Source organism: Myotis nattereri (genome assembly GCF_964212035.1).
Source record: "Myotis nattereri genome assembly, chromosome: X".
NCBI classification, from domain to species: Eukaryota; Metazoa; Chordata; class Mammalia; order Chiroptera; family Vespertilionidae; genus Myotis; species Myotis nattereri.
In genome coordinates this window covers 136,933,550-136,935,126 of record NC_138078.1, presented here as the reverse complement: position 1 = coordinate 136,935,126, position 1,577 = coordinate 136,933,550, and the positions used below count along the sequence as shown (strand labels likewise).

The following is a 1,577-nucleotide window of genomic DNA, read 5'->3' as shown; positions in this document are numbered from 1 at the left end:
AAAATTTCCTTAAAAATCGCAAAATAATAAATCACAAATTTCTCAATCATAATAGGAGCTCATACCTTTCCCTGGGCCTCACTATTAGTTTCTTCTCAAACATAGAGTTGAAAATTGGATGCACTTTCTGCCCAGCAAAAGAAGTTAATGCTCATGGGCCTGAAAAGTGCCTGGATTCAACTCTGGCTCAGGCTTAGTGTCATTACTCAGGCCCTTCAAGCAGGAATGAAAGGGAATAGGGATCCCTGTCATTAACCCCGAGCACAAACTGGAGGGTGTTCAACATGGTAGTCTCTGCATGTGCTCGGGGACCCCACAGGAACTCATAGCATGCAGGATCACTATTGGGCACCTGGCGGTACAGCAGGTACTGTTCCTGGACCCAAATTTTGGTGATGAGCTCCCTGGGCTCCCCATAGAGCCAATGCTCCTTCCCATCATACACCCCTAGAACATTCAGTGCTGCCCAGACTTTTTCCTCAGGGGCACAATCACCCTCTGAGGTGATCACCCACAGAACTGTGACCAGGAGGCCTGTGTTGGGATATCTGTGCCCATCGCTCACCATCCCATCATAGCTGAGCCCCAAGGCAGTGGCCAGGACATAGGTGTGAGTACTGGGGTCCATTTCTTTCACAACAATACCAAAGCCCCACTGGATGCATTCAGTGGCTGCACTGAAGAGCTCAGGAAAGTGGTCCTGGTGCTCTTTGATGACACTACTCAGCATTTCTGCCTTGGTGGTCGGCTCCTTTGCACGGTACTTAAGGAGTAGAAACTCCACCATTTCTACCATCTTCAAATGCAGTGCTTTGTGGAGCAAGGAATCGGCATCTTCATCAGGGCCTCCCTCAGTGTTTGGACCCTCCTCATCTTGGCTGCTGGAGCTCTCATCTTCAGCGTGTCTCCATGGAAAGGCTGCCATGGCATGGGGGGAGGCACCCTGAGGACTCTGGGGAGGACTTGGTGTCTCAGCAGCAGACACCTCCTCTAGGCTGTCTATAAACAGGACTGAGGGGGAGGAAGACCGAGAGGAGGAGAGAGACAGGGCCTCCTCCTCATCCTCCTCCTCCTCCTCCTCCTCCTCCTGCATAGCCCAGAACAGTTCCTCTACCAACATGTCAGGGATCTCCATTGGGTCCAGATGGTCTTCCTCAGGCTTCCACGGCTCACTCATATGATGACCAGGCATGATGACTCGTGCTCGAACAGTGACCGAGTGTGGCCAGAAGATGGGCGATTAGGACCCACGGGCCTGGGGGAAGGGGAGTATGAGAGGCATGAGCTGAGAAACACACCCTAGGCGGCTCTGACAAAGGTGACTTCCAGGTCTCCCCTTTAGGGGTGTCCATGGGCCTCACAGGGCTCACTCCTGATCAGCCTGCCCACTAGGAGCCTGAAGTAGGAAGTGACATGACTGCTCAGGGTGTAGAAGGCACAGCGCAGGGTTCTGTAGCTGACGGTGGGGTGTGGAGGTGTCAGGCAATGTGGGGTCCCCTCTGACAGTGGTGGCGAGCCCATGGGGACATATTCATGGTCGGAACCTCACCTTAATTCCTAGCACTTCCTGGCCTCCT

The 1,577-nt window shown here is 53.1% G+C and overlaps 1 protein-coding gene across 1 annotated transcript; it reads right to left on the bottom strand.

The window, feature by feature from the left end:
• Nucleotides 1-202: 202 nt before the first annotated feature.
• On the bottom strand, nucleotides 203-925 carry LOC308511850 (melanoma-associated antigen 10-like; the record flags this gene model as incomplete). The annotated part of the gene is made up of 1 exon (XM_081081696.1): nucleotides 203-925. The coding sequence occupies one exon, from the start codon at nucleotides 923-925 to the stop codon at nucleotides 203-205; it is 723 nt and encodes a 240-aa protein (XP_080937822.1).
• Nucleotides 926-1,577: the final 652 nt, after the last annotated feature.